The 17,894-nt window shown below is 41.0% G+C and overlaps 1 protein-coding gene across 19 annotated transcripts in view; it reads left to right on the forward strand.

Moving 5' to 3' along the window:
• The window catches only part of LMO7 (LIM domain 7), a 212,411-nt gene extending 211,054 nt beyond the window's left edge, over window positions 1-1,357 (forward strand). For all 19 annotated transcript variants that reach the window (XM_043892157.1, XM_043892166.1, XM_043892173.1 and 16 more), the window contains one exon: window positions 593-1,357. In XM_043892157.1, coding sequence (XP_043748092.1) covers window positions 593-615 — 23 coding nt within the window. In that variant the 3' untranslated portion in view covers window positions 616-1,357. The remainder of the gene's footprint in view (window positions 1-592) is intronic.
• The last annotated feature ends 16,537 nt before the right edge of the window (window positions 1,358-17,894 follow it).

Raw genomic sequence — 17,894 nt, forward strand, 5'->3', positions numbered from 1 at the left:
TTATTGTGAAAGGGTGTTGGTTACAAGTGGTATCAGCAAAACCATATGCTTTTGAGCTCTGAGGTATTTATGTGGCCTTTCTGTGAAGAGTGCTTTGGAAATGGCGTCAGCCCAGTCAACTCTCTCTTATCTGTCAGCGTGTTTTGAGCCTTCTTTTGCCATTGGTCCAGGCCATTCCTGGATGCCAGCACTGAGGCTGGAGACTGTCAAGGCTGGGCATGAAATGGGGGGAGTGTGTGTATGTGTGTGAGCTTTCCTCTCTTTAGTTCAAATTCCAAAGCCAAATATAATTGATTTTTGGAATCAACGTGGAAAAACTGCCCATGCCTTTTCTCTCCTCCAGGACAAATAACAGAGAGTTGAGTGTAACTTGTTTCTGTATCAGCAGTTAATTTTTACTCCCATTTTTGCAAAGAAAAGACTTGTGAACCCAGACTTTGTGGGTTTGCCTAGCTTTATCCTAAGTGAGTAACAGAGTTCTTTCTACCTCATGGGGTCATTCTCTGAGCCATTCCTACTATGAATCCCAGTGGCAATATTCGAGTGTTTCTGAATCTAAGTGCTTTTCTTTCTTCTCTCCTTGCCTGATCAGCTGGACGGCCAACCGCCATGTGATGTCAGCCTCCACCCGAAAGCCCTGCTGCAGATAGAGGAAGAGGCGGTTGCCGCTGATATAGATCTATAAACACATGTTGTAACATCCTTTTGCTCTGTTTTTTTAAAAAGAATAACACTTTTTCTGACCTCTTTAGATTACATCAGAGCATTATAGTCTCGGTAGAACTTGTATTTTTGTTGTTTATTTATAAGACGGTAATGATGTGTGGCAAAAAGTGCAGTATTTCCTTTTTGAGTTCAGCATCATAAAAGCACAGGAAAAAACAAGAACTTAAAAAAAATTTTTTTTTGAGGCTGATAATGATCTGATTGACTTTCTAGTGGTGTTTTGAAGAGGGTTATTTTATTGTTTTTTTTAAAACTCTGAAACATTATTTGAAATAGTTAATATAAATATGTAATGGCATTTGCTTTGTTTATTATAAAATATACTAAATTAATGCAGAGCCATATGGAAAATTTTACTAAAATCCACTTCCAAATTTGCTTTGCATATCCTTCTTTTCATTTATGTAATATTATGGTTAATTTTTTTTTTTTTTTAGCTTGTGTAACATTTTATTTGTTTGATGAGGGAGCTCTATTTTCTTCACCAGAATTGTTGCTAAGCAGTTCTCAGTAGAAAGCTGCTTCTTTTCATTCATGAAAATTATCATGGTTTGTATGCCAGACGTTTTCTTCAGAAACTAGTGAGCCTTTCTGTACAACTGCATTTGTAAATAAAGCTTGATGCATTTAAGGAGTGTTTCCTTTTCTTTGTGTATCTGTGTTTGTCTGCCTTCCAAGGCTTTTAATTATGTTTCAGTGTGTGGCTTTTCTGATACTAAGTTTTATTTTTAGCATCTTTGTTGTTGCTGCTGATGCTAAGTCGCTTCAGTCGTGTCAGACTCTGTGCAACCCCATAGACGGCAGCCCACCACGCTCCCCTGTCCCTGGGATTCTCCAGGCAAGAATACTGGAGTGGGTTGTCATTTCCTTCTCCAATGCATGCATGCATGCTAAGTCACTTCAGTCGTGTCCGACTCTATGCGACCCTATGGACAGCAGCCCTCCAGGCTCCTCTGTCTGTCCACAGGATTCTCCAGGCAAGAGTACTGGAGTTGGTTGCCATTTCCTTCTCCCTTTAGCATCTTTACCAAGGTATAAATTGATATACAATAAAATGCACAAATGTAAACTGTACAGTGACAAGTTTGGCATGTGTATACCTGTGAAACTATAACTGTAATTGTGATATTGTTTTTCCTGAAAAATTTTAACAAGAAACTTTGTTTTTGATGGAAAGTTGCTTTTGAATGCAATATGTTTTTATGGTAAGAGGTGAAGTGAATGATGAATTGTTGAATGATTCGCAATGAATCTTTACCTATTCTTTTGCTCCTTTGGTAATAAGAGGAGATTATTTTTGAACATATATAGGGCAAAAATATAGACTAATGTTTTAGAAATGTGGCATGAGAGTGCAAGAATATTGAACTTTAGCATGTGTCAAGCAAAAGTATAAACTTACTTGAATCCTTCATAGTGATGAAACTAGAATTGATAATTCTGGGATATGAGAACAGTACTGAGATATGTTAGAAATATATAACTTCATGGAGGGGAAAGGTATGTACCCAAAGAATTCTAGCGCCTGATAGAAATGACCAGGGCTATGAGAGAAATCTAATGTGTAAGAATCCATGAGACATTTGCACTAAGGGAGTTGAAGCAGCTTTGCGGCAGAGTTATTTGAATTTCATTTTTAGAGTCGATATAATCTTCGCAGATAGAGCATGATGAAGGAACAAAATACTATTTCTCAGGTGGGGTCAAACTCCCAGAGAGTCTCCCTTACTTTGTATTCCAATCAAAACCATACGCACTTTGGCCTATTTTGCCAGAAGAATGAGGAGATCCTTGGATATACTATGTGGGATCATGTCTCCACGGAGTGGTAACAATCTGACATGGGGTGATGAGACTGCAAAAAGGAATAAATCAGTAGATGAGAGATTGTGACTCAAAAATGTAACAGGACCTGAAGAGAAGCAAAATAGTAACTGTGGGACCTGAAGCCTGGGCAGTGTAGAGACTGATATTGTAGAGAGAGGAGATGTGTTCTGTTTTGGGCATACTGAAGTGTTGACATACAAGGAAAAGAAGGAGGTGAAGGTAGTTTGCAGCAGGAGTTTGGGTTTAAATAGAAAGAAATGACATCTGTTAAAGTTTGTTCATTTGCATGCTCGAATTGACTTAAATATAAGTCCATTTCTTCACCTGAGAGAAAGTCAAGAAGGTCAATTTATCCAGAAGTCTAATATCATCAAGACCCACCATCATTCACCTCAGGCTGTTTGACCACACAGTGCTGGCCGATCCTCAGGCTACTTACTACCATCCTTGCAAGATGGCTGACAGGCTCCGTGCTTCTTTGTTCACGTTCACGGGAAGAGACGCTGATCCTTCCTTGCTGTTAAGTGTGTAGGGCAGCTTTTCCAGAAGCCATTAACAAAACCGCTTTCTTCTCATAGGCCAGGCTGGGGTTGTTTGCCCATTTTTAAACCAGGAGACCTCCTTAAAGTGAGAATCAATTTCCCACTCATGGTATTGCTAACTAACGGGAGTTTGGTGGAGTAATGCTGGGGGTCAAACAACATTGACCATAGTTATTCTTTGTAAATTCTCTTAAAAATTGAGTGCTTGCATTGAGTGAGACCTTGTCTTTCAAAATTAAACTCTCAAAATTAAAAGTTTGTCAGTCAGTGAGTTTCTTAACACTATCAGAACAAGGGGAAGGGATGAGAATATTTCCTTGGATGATACCCACCAAGGATCATGTGAGGGAGTACTCATATGAGGAAATTTAATCTCTTCAAACAAATATAAAATATCAGCTCATGGTGGTGATGAGGCAAAAAATTGGTAACCTGGATAATTTCTGAGTACTTCTGAATACTTTGTGAATACGAAGTGTGAAAAACAGACCCATCCATCTTCCGATTTCTTATATAAAAATTCATGAAAGGGAATAGTGAGTTAAATGCTCATCTTATGATTGAATTTTAAACTTTAAGATTGTGGATTTTATATACTGTAATCTCATGATATATTGTTTAATACATACAATTGACCCAGTCAGTCTCTTGGTGATTCTGTATAAAGCTTTTTAATATGTACACTGTAAAGATCCTCAAAGCTCATCCTGGAGAGTGTTTTCCAATACCAATTTTATAGCACAATCCTGTGAAAGATTATCAAAACTCCTTGCTATTAAAATTAGACTGGAATAAAAGAAATTATTTAAAATTCAATAGGATGTATGACAAAACCCACTGAAATGTGAAGTAATTAGCCTCCAACTAATTAAAAAAGATAAATAAAGGCACTAAAAAAAAATAAAATAAAATTCAATAGGAGAGACCTATTAAAGTCAGGCAACGGATGCAACAGTGCTATTTTCTAAGTTACACTCAGGTTTTAACTTACATATTTTTGTGTGCTGTTTGAGTTACTTTAAAGTTTTTCTTTTCTTTTTTTTTAATAGCTAAAGTGCTTTATTAGATCTATGATTAATTCGGTGTCACAGACCTACATGGGAGTCACTGATCTGCCTGCTGCCATTTCAGGCTAAATAGAAAGTTTTTCTTACATGTGTCAGAAGCTCACTTGCCCTTTCAGCCTGTCCTGTGGCAGTAGGAAAATAGCCATCAAAACCACTACAATATTGTAAAGTAATTAGCCTCCAACTAATAAAAATAAATTAAAAAAAAAAAAAAAAAAGATGGCCAAGAGAACTCCTGGGTCAAACTTGCAAGTCTTATATGTTCTTAAATCCATTTCTACCTTCAAATTAGACTAACTTCCTGGGATCTATTAATTGTAAGGTTCTAGGCTTGTGTCAATTTCAAGTTCGGATGTATTATGAGGTATACGATGTCCATGTTGCCTTCATTCTGGATACTTTTAAGTAATGGTGTTAGGAACATAGCTCACAGCTAAAGAGGAGGCCAATGAAAGTGCAGAGAGAAGCCAGGAAAGAGCCTTGCCCGTGACTTGAGTTCACCTTTAACAGGCTTTTATCCAGTATTCACTAGGTGCCAGATTTATTAGGGATGTGGTAGGTACCAAGTGTGGTATTTTCATACTATTAAATAACTATGAAATCTGTTAAGAAAATTAACATTTTTATAATTTAAATTATTTATGATTTTATAGTCTATAAAGTGGCTTCCCCAGTGGCTCAGTTGGTAAAGAATCCACCTGCAATGCGGGAGACCCAGGTTCAATCTCTGGGAAGGTCCTCTGGAGAACAAAATGACAACCTACTCCAGTATTATGTGCCTGGAAAATCCATTGGACAGAGGAGCCTGGTGGGCTATAGTCCATGGGGAGTCCAAATTAATGTCTACTTAGAGTCCCATTCCATCTAAAGGCAAGAAAACTCAATTCTAGTCTCATCTGTTTCTTCTCTCTAGCTTTTTCAGATTTTGTTGTTGTTGAGTTGCTAAGTTGTATCACTGAAGTCAAGAAGAAACAGGAAAGGAAAATAATTTGGGGTTAGGAATTTGCTACATAATACAGGTGTCTTCACTGTATCTCAGTTTATAGTATTTGCAAAATTCTGTTTCAATGATGAAATATGAAAAACTATGAGCCATTCATTAAAAATATTTTAGAAGGCTGATACTCAATAGTAAATTACTTATTTATTAAAATAATGATTTATGGTAAAAGTCAGTACATTTGCCTATTGATTGAATAGCTATTTTGGAATAAAGATTTCAGAATGTAGTTCCAACGTCTCATATTATCATTATTACTGTACTATTTTTACTGCATCACTTATTGCACATTTTAGTCTCCGGTTGTAGTCAGAAGTTTCAAATGTGGTTCATTTTATGAAAACAGGATCTTTTTTTCCCGCTATATTGAGGTATCATTGACAAAACTGCCAGATATTTAAAGTACACAATGGAATGATTTGCTATACACATTGTGAAAGGATTTCCCCCTTGGAGTCAATTAACACCTCCATCACCACACACATTTATCCTTTTTCTTTCTTTTTTTTTTTTTTTTTTGGTGAGGACACTTAAGTTCTATTCTCTTAGCAGATTTCAACTGTACAATACAGTGTTATCAATTAGAGTCACCATGATCTACATTAGGTATGTTAGAGGAACCACTGACTGGAACCAGCTGCCCTAGCCAGGCAGGATAGTAGCCTCTTGCCTGAGCTATCTTACAACAGGAGGTCCTGGTAAGCAATGTGGAACTCACAGGCCACCACCAACTGGAAGTTTTCAGGAAAGGTCAAGAGGAGAGAGGAGACACAAATCCATGCGTCCCACCAACCTCCCAGAATCATCCTCCCTGGCGTCCATCTTGGCTGACCGGTGCTTTTGCCACCAGGAAAGACTCTGATAAAACCTAAGACTGTGAGCCATGTGGCAGAGCAGTTCTCCTGGGTTCCTCACCCTTCTTCTCTCTTTCCTGGAGCCCCTTCCCAACAGTCTCTTCCTTTGTCAGCACGTGTGTCTCCTTGGACAATTCATTTCCGAGTGTTAGACAAGAGCCCACTCTCAGGCCCTGGAGGGGGGTCCCCCTTCCTGCCACAGCTCCTCAGACCTTATTCTCTTATAACCGAAAGTTTATACCCTTTTAACAGTTCAGTATAGTCACTCATTTGTGTCCAACTCTTTGCAGCCCCATGGACTGCAGCACTCTAGTCTTTCCTGTCTATCACAAACTCCCAGAGCTTACTCAAACTCCATGTCCATTGAGTCAGTGGTGCCATCCAACCATCTCATCCTCTGTGGTTCCCTTCTCCTGCCTTCAGTCTTTCCCAACATCAGGTTCTTTTCCAATGAGTCAGTTCTTATCAAAGTATTAGAGTTTCAGCTTCAGCATCAGTCATTGCTTCCAATGAATATTCAGGACTGATTTCCTTTAGGATTAACTGGTTTGATCTCCTTGCAGTCCAGGGAACTCTCAAGAGTCTTCTCCAACATCAACCTCTCCCTATTTCCTTTACCCAGAGCCTCTGTGCAACCACTTTTCAACTCTCTAAAAGCAAGATCTTTACTAAAGTAAAACAGTATTTTGTAATGAGAAAGGGAGTGACCATGAAATATTTTTTTTGCTACACTTGATGGCAAAAATGTTTGATGGCTTCGTTTTCACTACTTTGTTTGGCAGTAGTTGAAGATATTCTGCATTTTTTCCTTTGCAGAAAAAAAAGTTCCAAATTTGTTGACCTTTTCTCTAAGTGACTGCCTGTCTTTTTCCTAGTAGATATTTAAAATACAGAAACAAGCTTAATAATCTTGTACAGTACAGGTGATAATGTAAAAGCAAATAAAATATGTAACTCCTTTTGAAAGAAACATATGCCATGAGAGAATATTTTGCAAATGAATGTTTAAAAAGTTTCCATTGTTACATGGCTTTGTTGCAAAATCTAAATATCACATACACAACAATTCTCATTAGAAACTAAAAGCTTTAACAATATTTTCAAATAATATACTTCAAGCAGAATTTGAACCAGTTTGTTTCAACATCCGACTCTTTGCGATACCATGAATCGCAGCACGCCAGGCCTCCTTGTCCATCACCAACTCCCGGAGTTTACTCAAACTCATGTCCATCGAGTCGGTGATGCCATTCCAGCCATCTCATCCTCTGTCATCCCGTTGTTCTCCTGCCCCCAATCCCTCCCAGCATCAGGGTCTTTTCCAAAGAGTCAACTCTTTGCATGAGGTGGCCAAAGTACTGGAGTTTCAGCTTCAGCATCAAACCTTCCAATGAACACCCAGGACTGATCTCCTTTAGGATGGACTGGTTGGATCTCCTTGCAGTCCAAGGGACCATCAAGAGTCTTCTCCAACACCACAGTTCAAAAGCATCAATTCTTCGGTGCTCAGCTTTCTTCACAGTCCAACTCTCACATCCATACATGACCACTGGAAAAACCATAGCCTTGACTAGATGGACCTTTGTTGGCAAAGCTGTGAAAAGAAGAGAAGCAAAAAGCAAAGGAGAAAAGGAAAGATATTCCTATTTGAATGCAGTTCCAAAGAATAGCAAGAAGAGATAAGAAAGCCTTCCTCAGCGATCAATGCAAATAAATAGAGGAAAACAACAGAATGGGTAAGACTAGAGATCTCTTCAAGAAAATTAGAGACACCAAGGCAACATTTCATGCAAAGATGGGTTCGATAAAGGACAGAAATGGCATGGACCAGTTTGTTTAAATATACACAAAAGGCAGAGTCAGTGAGTGACAGTAGTGTGACGGGAATTAGCTCGTCTTTAACAAATTTCTTCCTAAATGGGAGATGCATTGAGCAATGAGTAGTTGCTTAGTAAATTGCTAAGTATGACTTTGTAATCCAGCCAAGGACACACTCTTTTCACTTGCCTGTTTGTGCCAGCCATCAAACCAAGGATGCCCGTACAATAGTCCACAACCAAATCTTCCAATCTTTTTTGTCACCAACCGAGATATTTTGTAAAATCAGAATAGTCATATTGTGTTCACAAAATATCTAGGAAAATAAACATTTTGAGGGAGGAAAGGCTTTTGTTAAATAGCAATAAGCAATAGTTTAAATACTGTTTTTATAGTTACCTTTTTTTACCTTCTGTTTTTAGCACATTTTAATGTATAAATCCTATTGCAGTGCTCATAAAGGATTTATATATAAATATTAATATTGGGAGCAATGTGCTTTGCTTTTAATTTTTCTTCTAAACTGAGGTGGTGTTTTGTTTTAAAGTTGGGATTAAAGGTGTTTATAGTTATGGCAACTAAAACCAAAAAAGTAAAGTGAATTGATGAATGAGTTTCAGATCAGAATTTGACCTTAGATCTTGTTCTGTTTGGGATTTTCCCATTTTAAATCTTTCTAGTGTATTTTTAAAATTAGTCTAGGTGAAAGGAATTGCACTAAACACATTCACATTTGTTGGAGAATTGGAGCATTAGCCACAGGAATTACTCTATTGTTTGGTTATGATACACCTGGGGTAGAAACTTGAACTTTCAGAGACACAAATCTCCATGTGAAAAGCCTTTAGTGACCAAATAAAGCAATAGGTCTTATCCTGAATTTTGCATTTTTCCATTAATAGCTGTATTTGTCCCTCAACTCCTTGATGGATGGATCCAAAATTTCTAAATAATTTGTATCACCTTCACGGCAATTAGCATTTAGGATGAGGCAGGATGACGTGATGCTTAGGACAACAGGGCTCCGCAGCAGGGTCTGTGGCTCCCTGCCCACTAGACCTGTAACCTTGAGTAACTTAATTTCCCCTCTCCGCGCCTCACTTAAGTGCAAAACAAAAATAATAAGGGAGTTGCTAATAGCCTATATTTCAACATTTTCTTGTGACCAAAAACAGCCTCAAGTCAATTCATGTGAAGCTCTTAGGACAGTGGTTGGCAAAAAAGAAAGTGCATGTTAACTACTCAGCTGAAGGGCAAACACTGAGTGTTAGAAGAAAGAATACATAATCTATCTACTAAAAACTTTATTTCAGCTTTTGACTTGATTTAGTGTTGACACAATTTTAAAAAATCAACAATAAATAATAGAGCAGCTATGTTCCTAATTCCCCATTTCTTTGCAAGGATTTACTTGCAATGTTCCTTTTATGTATTTCTAACACGAGGTGGCAGTGTTGGCACGAGGAGGGAAAAACAACTTTTCCCCCTCCCTTTCCCCATCCTGCTTGATAACTTTCTGGTTAGTTTTTGAATCACCGATCTGATTAAAAATCACCGTATTTTTAGTCTGGACACAGCCCAGCGCTGAGTCCTACAGGAGAGCGGCTGAAGGATTAACAGGAAATTTAAATGCTCGTTGCTTCATAAGGAGCAAAGCCTGGTGGATGCAACGTGGAGAAGTGAGGTCTTTGTCTCTCTATACAGTGGTTACACCTGATTTTAGGGCTTTTTTTCTGCGTGGGAATAGACCTAGGAACGCTTCAGCCCACTGAGCAGTGGCCTGGAGGCTGGCCCAGAGCGCACTGCCAGCTTGGAGAGGCTGCCCTGTTTTAGGAATTTCCAGGTTTCCTCAGCTAATGAGCCATCTACACTCTGCGCGGGTGGATGTTGCTGCAGCCATAACGGACTTTCTCTGTGGGAGAGACAAGGGATTGCCAGGACATCCGGGCCTTAATTTTAAAAACGACCAGGTTTTTAAATACATTTTTTTTTTTCTTCCCTGTTTTAAGATTTTTCACCTGGAGCTTCTCTGAGAAGGGTGAAGGTTGACTATCCCATGTTAAAATGAAAACATGCAGCAGACAGAACTGGCCAAAAGAATGGGGCTCACGGAAGGATGAAGAGGACTCCTATTCCTTTGGATTGGATTCCCCCAGGGTTAATGGAACCCAAATCATTCTCATCAGGCAGATGCAGTCTTCATTGAATTTGGGCACATAGCTCATTCTTTTTGTCTACACACACATACACAGATTTTTATTCATTCAACTAACAAGTATGTCTTGACTGAAAAACAATATACAACCTAAAAGTTGAGAATTATGTTTTATTTGGTGGACAAAATTGAGGACTTAGCCCTAGAAGGCAGCCTCTCAGATAGTTTTGAGGGATTTCTCTGAAGAGGTAAGGGAGGAGGCAAGATATATAGAAATTTGTGACAAAGACCAGGTAGTTAGAACATGAGACTGTGAATTCCCTGGTTGCCTAGTGGTTAGGGTTCTGAGCTTTATCATGGCCTGGGTTCAATCCTTGGACAGGGAACTGAGATCTGCGATGTGGCAAAAAACCAAAAACATTAATTAAAGGAAAGCCAGACATCTCAAGTTGAGGAGTTTAGCACTTTTCTCTGTATGGGAAGATGTGAGTCTGGGCTCATTGAGACCGTTCCTTTGATATGCCCCTGATCTATATAGGGCCCATATCCTGCTTTTCTCCCTCTCGAATCCCCTGAAGGTACACAGCTGGGGGTGACTGCAGTGGCTGATGGCTTGATGGCTGAAACATCCTTTGTTTACTGATATGGCAGTCAGCGATTTCCATTCACAGCATTGATATCAACAAGGCAGTTAAAGCGGTGAATGGAGCACGTAAGTCACCCCTCTGTGGTGCTTATGCTGTGGGACACAAACATGGCAGGTGGTAAGTGCTGTGAAATTATGGTGTAAAGGGCTAGAGAGAGGTGGGAAGTGAACGGATTCTATTTCAGAGAGGGTGGCCAGGAAAGGAGTCCTGAATGTGGTGATGTCTGAGGAGACACCTGAATTACCATGGCTTGTTCCTGTCTCCCCTGTGGAACCCTATACCAAGGTCACAGGTGTGGAGCCCTGTACTAAGGTCACAGGATAAAAGTCTCTGGAACTGACCAGGCCCCATAGCAACTGTTGCCATGAGCCTAAACCAGCCAGTTCCCTGGCCCCATATTCTGAAAAATACCCACCTTACTATCTACCCTATAGCATCCTAATGCCACCATTCCAGTAGGAATTTTCTGTCTTGAGGCTATAAAAATTGGCTGCATGCTGGCTTAAGAGTTTGGCTCTCCCTTGAGCCGGCCTGCGGTTCTAACAGTGTCTCCCACTAATAAACTTTATTTTCCTCTCATTCTGTCTCATGTCTGGAAATTCTTTTCCAACCCATGCAGGACCATGACATCCCCCAAATTCATCTGTTAAATCCTAACACCCAATGTGATGATACCTGGAGATGGGACCTGTAGGAGATAATTAGGTCACGAGAGTGGAGCCCCTGGGAGTGAGATTAGTGCCCTTATAAAGGAGACTCCATAGATCTCCTGCCTTCTCTACCATGTGAGGACCAGGGAGCGAGTCCTCACCAGACACCAAATCCACTGGTGCCTTGATCTTGGAACCCCCACTTCCAGAACTATGAGCAATACACTTCTGTTGTTCAGAGGCACCAGCCTGTTATTCTGTTACAGCAGCTTGAGCAGTAAGACATGAATGAAGTGAGGGAGTGAGACAGGCAACTTCCTAGGATAAGACTATTCCAGAGGGAAGGATATGTAAATGCTCTGAAGAAACTGAGTCAGAAGGCATTGAGGTCCTGGGGGCAGATGCGGATTGATAGGGTCTTATGAAAATCAGTCACACGCTCACTGACTTAATGGACATGAGTTTGAACAAACTCCAGGAGACAGTGAAGGACAGGAAAGCCTGGAGTGCTGCAGTCAATGGGGTCGCAAAGAGTTGGACATGACTAATCAACTGAACAACAAGAGAGAATGCAAAATGATACAAAATTGAATACATAAATAAAAATCCCAAGAAACTGAAATTATAAAAGCTGATAAATTGTGCAAACGTCAAAATCCAATAGAGACATTATACTCATGAACTGCCCCACATATCCATGACATAATTATTTTTTCCTATAGTTTTGGTTACATACACTTTGATCACTTCTTCGTATGACTGGGATCGTGTAATACATTTTTATGGAGATAATAGATTTAGTCTTTAACATGGTTGAGTAAAATCTTATTGATGGTTTGTAAATTTCTTTCAGCTTCATGTTTCTTTTTGGTTATGCCAGGTAAATTTCGAAGATTCTCAAAATTGAAAAATCCCTGAAATTTCTTTGAAATATGAGCTGTAAGATTTGGAAGAACTTTCCACAGAGAAAATTCTGGATTTGTTCATTTCCAGCCTTGTTTTTTTCCCCTACTACTGTATATTCTAAAATGGGGGCTGTGGAACCACAATCATATCTCATTTGACTTTTGCCCTCTTATTGTCACATCCTGATGTGGTAGGGTAAGTCAGGAGGGAGAGGGTGGGCATTTCCTGGAAGCCCTTCCTGAACAGGGACAGCTACAACACACAGAAGTCACCACAAGCCACGGGGGTGCACCTCACACAAATTACAAGTCCTTGAGTCTACCTCCCCTTAGTCAGACCCCAAAATGCCATCACTATGCCACTGCCTTCTGACCAGAGGGGAGATGTATCAGAGGGAAAATAGGACCAGAAAGAGACAGAGGTCTTAACTGGTTGTGGTTAAACTGGTTTTCTTCTGCAAGTTTTACAAATCTTATGACTATGTTGACACATTACTATACAAGTAAGGGTCACAAAGAGTCAGACACGCCTGAGCACATGCACTGGGGTCCTGAGACTTAAGCTTCGAAAACTCCATGGAAAACCCAGCTCTTCTAGAATGAAAAGATATTTCTTCCCTCCCCTTAGGTCACTGAAAGGAAAGGAGGTCCAGCAGTGCGAGATTTGTTTGGGAGAATAACTTAATATAACCATGTTCCAAAACATACCCGATTGGCCATGGCAGACAGATATTCTGTCTTGTGCAGTTGTATGTCAAAAACAGGGATGACATGAGGCCATGGGGTGAACACATGGGCCGTTATGGGGACGGTGACTCTAATGGATGAATGGTGGAAGGTTAAAGGGGAGTGGGATTAGGTAAGTTCAGTGAGGTTACTAGGCATTTTAATTTCAAAGTATTTTTAAAATTATGTAAATTCCATTTAAAAAGTGTGTGGATCATATGTGAATTTTTAGGCTAAAACAAGCTTTCAGAAGAACTTCTCCCTTGCAGTGGCCTGCTATAGGGACAGCATCACAGCCTTTGCACAGTTAGGGCTTCCTCCATAGGAAATTGAGGTAAGTCCATTCTGTCTAAAGGTTCTGTCTTGTAGTAGGCGAGGGCTTATGATCCCTTGTCTGGGTTTTCCAGGTGGTTCAGTGGTAAAGAATCCTTCTGCCAATGCAGGAGACGCAGGAGACTCCGTTTCAATCTCTGGGTCAGGAAGATCCCTTGGAGGAGGAAATGGCAACCCATTTCAGTATTCTTGCCTGGAAAATCCCACTGACAAAGGAGCCTGGTGGGCTACAGTCCATGGGGGTCACAAAGAATCGGACATGACTTATCAACTGAGCTCACATGATCCCTTGTCTACCAGGGTGGACCCTCCTAACAACACTGGAGGTGCTGGTTTGCAGCTTTGATTATTCACATGATCTATTAGTATGCATAAGCAATGAAGCTCAGAGGTTAAGTGTGCAGATTTTGGGTGCCAAAAGTCAGGCAGTGGTTATGAGCATCGGCTGAATTAATTTTGGGCATTAGCCATTGCTTGGCATAAAGCCGTGCGGTGCATGTCAGTTGCTAACTGATTTCTCTGGGAGATTCCTGCTCAGGCTCTCCCCTTAGCCTCATCAGTTCTCCCTGATTGGAACAGTTGTCGGCATTTATGGTGGCACTTCTGCACATGTCAGAAGGCATCACTAATCAGGATGGGACCTGCCACCAGGCCTCATGAGGGCTGTGGTCTAGCCTGGTCATATTTTCAAAAAATTATCTTACAGCAGAAACTTTCTCCTCAAAATAAAATCTTGTAACATGCATCTGTTCAGGTTGAACCAGAGATGGGGGTGCCTAGAAGCCCAGCTGAAAGTGAAAGTCACTCAGTCATGTCCGATTCTTTGAGACTCCATGGACTGCAGCCCACCAGGCTCCTCTGTCCGTGGGATTCTCCAGGCAAGAGTATTGGAGTGGGTTTCCATTTCCTTCTCCAGGGGATCTTTCTGACCCAGGGATTGAACCCAGATCTCCTGCATTGCAGGTGGATTCTTTGCTGAGTCACTGGAGAAGACCGGCTATTTGCCCTCTATTACTATCCTTCTCTTTTACAGCTCTGGGACCCCTCCAAAATCTTATTGTTCCACAGAACACAGTTTGCAGACCCTAAAGATCCATAGATTTCAAAGAAAAGGCAGATATTTTTTATAAATGCAGCCATAACTCCTTATCATGTTACTGGGGCCACGCTTACAGAAATCCATAGTTGTAATCTCGTGTGTCAACCAAGTTTCTAGCCAAACTATGGAGTAGACTGACTTGAGTTCCTTCTCTGCTTCCTGCTCTTTGTATTTTACGGCATAAGAGGGATAATGACAGGAAGAAAATTGAGGGTTAGCTGTTTTCATTTTAGATTCAACTAGCATTTATTGAACATCTGGACATCATGCCATGAACTCTCATTATTAACCTGTAAAGTGAGTATCTTTTCAGATGAATAAAGTGAGTTCAGAGAGGTTAAGTCCCTTGCTCACCTCAGAACCATAATGATTTAGAAACATATCTTAAAATGATGTAGATGTTATATCCACCTTCTAGTGTGATGTGAAAATGATAACAATTTGCATTTATGGGAAGCTCTATTATGTGTGAAATATTAATACTTTGACCTTTAAAAATTTTGGCATGTGGCACTCAAATATAGACGCCCCCTCCACCAACTTTTGGTCTCAAACTAGGTTTAGATTAGTTTAAGATTGAAACCACACAACTCAGATTGGGACTTGAGCCACGGGCCAGGACTCAGACCCAGCCAAAACTCAGACTGAGCCTTGGCCTCCCTGTCTTTTAATTAAAATCCTCCGCCTGGTGTCAAGACTTACTGAAGCTCAGGTTCTTCACGTCTCAGCACAGAAGGAATTCAGTGAGAGGCACAGTGATAGTTAAGAAGTAGATTCATTGAGGGAGATGTACATTCCATAAACAGAATGCAGCCCGAATCAAAAGGTAAGAAAGCGGCTTCAAAACGGGGCAGTTAGTTTTTATGGCTGGCTGATTTCATGAGCTAATGAATGGGAGGATTATTCCAACTATTTTGGGGTAGGGATGGGGATTTCCTGGACTTGGACAACTGCCCAGTTTGGGGCCTTTTATGGTTGGCCTCTGAACTGTCGTGGCGCCAGAAGTTGCATCATTTAGCATATGCTAATGTAGTCCAGTGAGCACATAATGATACTCAAAGTCTCCTGCAAGTTGAATCTTCTGCCATCTCGGACCTAGCTGATTCCAACCAGTTTATGTCATGTCCTCAACCACTATGTTACTTTTTAAAGGTTGTGCCCTCCCGTTTCAAGATGCAAGATGACCCAGTCTGGATTCCAACCAGTTCATCTGTTATGAACCTTCTCTCTCTCAGCCCACTATCACCCAAGTGAGGGGGCTTTCATCTCTTCTATCCTGCCCTGACCAGTTTGCTCATAGAAAGTGTTTTTCGTGATTCCTAAATCAGTATTTTCTTAATATGGATTGACTTGGCTCCTTCTATCTCTGGGAGTTTGAGTCCCATCGAAGCATCCTAGACTTATTATTTTTTTTCCAACTACTATTGTGATGAAGTCTATGGGAGGTTAGCTAGGTGGCCAAGGGCCTGGCCACTTAAACCCCTTCATTGTTGTTCAGTTGCTCAGCCCTGTCTGACTCTCTGCGACCCCATGGACTGCAGCACTCCAAGCTTCCCTGTCCATCACAAACTCCTGGAGCTTGCTCAAACTCATGTCCATTATTCAGTGATACTATCCAACCATCTCATTTTCTGTCATCCCCTTCTCCTACTGCCTTCAATCTTTACCAGCATCAGGGTCTTTTCCAATGAGCTGGCTCTTTGCATCAGGAGGCCAAGAACAGGAGCTTCAGCATCAGTCCTTACAATGAATATTCAGGGTTGATTTCCTTTAATCTTGACTGGGTTGTCTCCTTGCTGTCCAAGGGATTCTCAAGAGTCTTTTCTAACTCCACAGTTCAAAAGCATCAATTCTTCAGTGCTCAGCATTCTTTATGGTACAATTCTCACATCCATACATGACTATTAGAAAACCCGTAGCTTTGACTTTATGGACCTTTGTTGACAAAGTAACATCTCAGCTTTTTAATACGCTGTCTAGGTTTGTCATAGCTTTTCTTTCAAAGAGCAAGTGTCTTTTAATTTCATGGCTGCAGTCACCATTTGCAGTGATTTTGGAGCCCCCCAAAATAAAGTCTGTCACTGTTTCCACTGCTTCCCTATCTATTTGCCATGAAGTGATGGGACCAGATGCTATGATCTTAGTTTTCTGAATGTTTAGTTTTAAGCCAATTTTTTAACTCTCCTCTTTCACTTTCATCAAGGCGCTCTTTAGTTCTTCTTCACTTTCTGCCATAAGTGTGGTGTCATCTGCATATCTGAGGTTATTGATATTTCTCCTGGTAGTCTCGATTCCAGTTTGAGCTTCATGCAGCCCAGGATTTTGCATGATGTACTCTGCATATAGGGCTTCCCTGGTGGCTCAGATGGTAAAAGAATCCACCTGCAATGTGGGAGACTTGGGTTCGATCTCTGGGTGGAAGATCCCCTGTAGGAGGGCATGGCAACCCACTCTGGTGGGTTCTTGCCTGGAGAATCCCCATGGGCAGAGGAGCCTGAGGGGCTACAGTCCCAGGGGTCACAAAGAGTCGGACATGACTGAGCGACTAATCACACACATACTCTATATATACGTTAAATAAGCAGGGTGATGATATACAGCCTTGACATACTCCTTTCCCAATTTGGAACCAGTCTGTTCCATGTCCAGCTCTAACTGTTGCTTCCTGACCTGCATACAGGTTTCTCAGGAGGCAGATAAGGTGGTCTGGTATTCCCATTGCTTTCAGAATTTTCCACAGTTTGTTGTAATCCACAGAGTCAAAGGCTTTAACATAGTCAGTGAAGCAGAAGTAGATGTTTTTTCTGGAATTCTCTTGCTTTTTCTATGATCCAATAGATGTTGGTAATTTGCTCTCCGGTTCCTCTGCCTTTTCTAAATTCAGCTTGTATATCTGGAAGTTCTCTGTTCACATACTGTTGAAGACTAGCTTGAAGGATTTTGAGCATTACCTTGCTAGCATGTGAAATGGGTGCAATGGTGTGGTAGTTTGAATGTTCTTTGGCATTGCCCTTCTTTGGGACTGGAATGAAAACTGACCTTTTCCAGTCCTGTGGTCACTGCTGAGCTTTCCAAATTTGCTGGCATATTGAGTGCAGCACTTTCACAGCTTCATCTTTTAGAGTTTGAAATAGCTCAGCTGGAATTCCATCCCCTCCACTAGTTTCGACTTGCCTGTGAGCGTTTGAGAGTCTCTGGTGGATGTTTGGGTTGACAGTGGCCTCCTGCAGGGTCAGTGACACCGAACACAACAGTCCTGGGAAGCGCAGCATGCTGGTGTAAGCCCTGTGGAGGTCGCCATTACCCCTACCACAGCTTGACCTGAAGCCAAACTACCGGGAGGGAACACAGCCTCCCAGTAGAAAATTGTACCCATCAGCCCATCAGCAGAAAATTGTATTAAAGATTTACTGAGCATAGCCTTGCCCACCAGAGCAAGACCCAGTTTTCCTCACAGCCAGTCCCTCCCATCAGGAAGCTTCCACAAGACTCTTATCCTCACCCATCAGAGGGCAGACAGAATGAAAACCACAATCACAGAAAAC

This window comes from Cervus elaphus, chromosome 30 (genome assembly GCF_910594005.1).
Source record: "Cervus elaphus chromosome 30, mCerEla1.1, whole genome shotgun sequence".
NCBI lineage: Eukaryota > Metazoa > Chordata > Mammalia > Artiodactyla > Cervidae > Cervus > Cervus elaphus.